At 40.1% G+C, this 2,111-nt stretch overlaps 1 protein-coding gene across 1 annotated transcript; it reads left to right on the forward strand.

Annotated features, from left to right (window-relative positions):
• Positions 1-341: 341 nt before the first annotated feature.
• LOC140065273 (chemerin-like receptor 1) lies at positions 342-1,358 on the forward strand. The gene has a single exon (XM_072112870.1). The coding sequence runs from the start codon at positions 342-344 to the stop codon at positions 1,356-1,358; it is 1,017 nt and encodes a 338-aa protein (XP_071968971.1).
• The last annotated feature ends 753 nt before the right edge of the window (positions 1,359-2,111 follow it).

Consider the following 2,111-nt stretch of genomic DNA (forward strand, 5'->3'; position numbering starts at 1 on the left):
TGGAATTATTTTGGAAGGTCTTATGTAAATTGGTAATTTAAAAGAATAAAGTAGGAGTATTTTGATAAATTCAATAGGGGTAATTCATGAAGCCATTTTGGCCAGACGTCTTCCGACACATTTATGACGGCTTTAAGAGCATTTGTACCCATCTTCTGACTCGTCTGATAAAAGGGTCGTAAGGTTCAGAAAAGGGCCCTTGTTTCCGAGGCAGAAAATAAAGTGCACCACATGGTGAAAAACTTCAGGCGACCCAAACTTTATTTGTATTTGTTCCCCTGTGTTATATTTCCTTTTTCCAATACTTTTTCTTGCCTTTCAGATGTTTGTGATACAACGCGATGGTCATGAATGGGACCATGAGTAACTCGGTGAATAATAACAGCCATGAAGTCCATGTTAATGTTACCTCGGTAGAGGACAATATTCAATACAGTCTCAAAATTTTCCAAATAACGATCTTCTCATTAGTTTGTTTCCTGGGTACCATAGGGAATGGCTTGGTCATCTGGTTCTGTCTCATCAGAATGGAGAAGACCGTCAATGTGATCTGGTTCCTTAATCTGGCCATAGCTGATTTCACTTTTGCAATGTCTTTACCTTTTATAGTTACAAGCATGGTACTTGATTATCATTGGCCCTTTGGAGACTTTATGTGTAGGTTCATCTGGTTTTTATTCTTCCTCAATATGGCCACCAGTGTCCTCCAGCTCATGGTCATCAGTCTAGACCGTTGTGTCAGTGTCGTATTCCCGGTGTGGTGTCACAACTACCGTACAAGAAGATTGGCTTTGGTCGTAGTCCTGATTATTTGGGTTATTTCTGCGACTTTAACTTTACCTTCCTACATCTTCAGACGTACAGTTGGTAACGATGGCATCGCATGCATCACTTATTATGGTAAGACTTGGGTACCGATGATGAGATTTATCCTGTTCTTCCTGGTTCCATTCATTATTATCATCTCGTGTTACGTGACCATTGTGTTGCGTATAAAAGACAAAACCATCATCAAATCTTCGAAGCCTTTTAGGCTCATCATCACCGTGGTCACCTCTTTCTTTGTTTGTTGGTTTCCGTATCATTTCTCTGTTCTTTTTGGAATATATGGCACTAAAAATAACTTCTCGAAATTTGGAAATCCCGTTTCTGTCGATCTGATGCTTTTCAATAGTTGTATTAATCCCATTCTCTACGTGTTCATTGGTCGGGATTTCAAACAAAAGTTCTGCGGCTCTTTCCAGGCTATGTTGGAGAAGGCCTTCACAGAAGACTTGGATAAGACTGATTTCAAGAAGAGTCAACATCGTAGCTACTTTAGGGGCTCAGTAGCATCCAAGGATAACATTCTTATGTGACTATAGGAAGGACCTCCATTGAAATGTTTGAATTATACCAAGTAACCACTTCATATTCACCATCTTTAATTTATTCCCTAGCATGTTTATGCAAATACATTTTTCAGGATGAAAGGAAGAAAACTATTATAATATGATAAGCCTTCTAACATGACTAACCAAATAGCCAAACCAGTAGGTCTCTTCTAAGAGGAAAACCAGCGCAGAAGAGTGTCAAAAATTGAGAAGTCCAGCGCTTAGCTATCTCGGCTATCTCCAGCATTCACATAAACAGTTTTTGGAAGCTCTGCAATTTTAGACAATCCCATTGTATTGAATGGAGCAGCAGAATAATTGCTCATCTTGCTACTCCGAAAAACTACTATTCTTTGATTGGCTGGGGTCCAGTTCTGAGTGAGGGTCTTAGCAGCTCAACCCTCACTGATCGGCCTCTTTTCCCCTATCCCGTGGATAGGAGATAACTTGCTAAGTTGGTACAACCCCTTTAAGGTAGCACTGAAGGTATAGTTCTCCTTTTTTCATCCTACAAAAAATGATTTGCATATTGCTTACCCAGAATCCCCAGAGGAGCATGCATGGCTTTAAGATGCTATACACATGAAAATGTGGCCTGAAAAAAGGGAGCCTCTGTACGGTGGATATACACTTTTCTTAAGCTTCAGTCACTTCTTCAGAAAGGAGTATAATGCTGGTGACTCAATCTGTGGAGGACCACCCACCAAGGAAGCTGTCACAGGGGTCATATTAATTAGT

The sequence above is a fragment of the Engystomops pustulosus genome, chromosome 6 (genome assembly GCF_040894005.1).
Source record: "Engystomops pustulosus chromosome 6, aEngPut4.maternal, whole genome shotgun sequence".
Taxonomy (NCBI): Eukaryota; Metazoa; Chordata; class Amphibia; order Anura; family Leptodactylidae; genus Engystomops; species Engystomops pustulosus.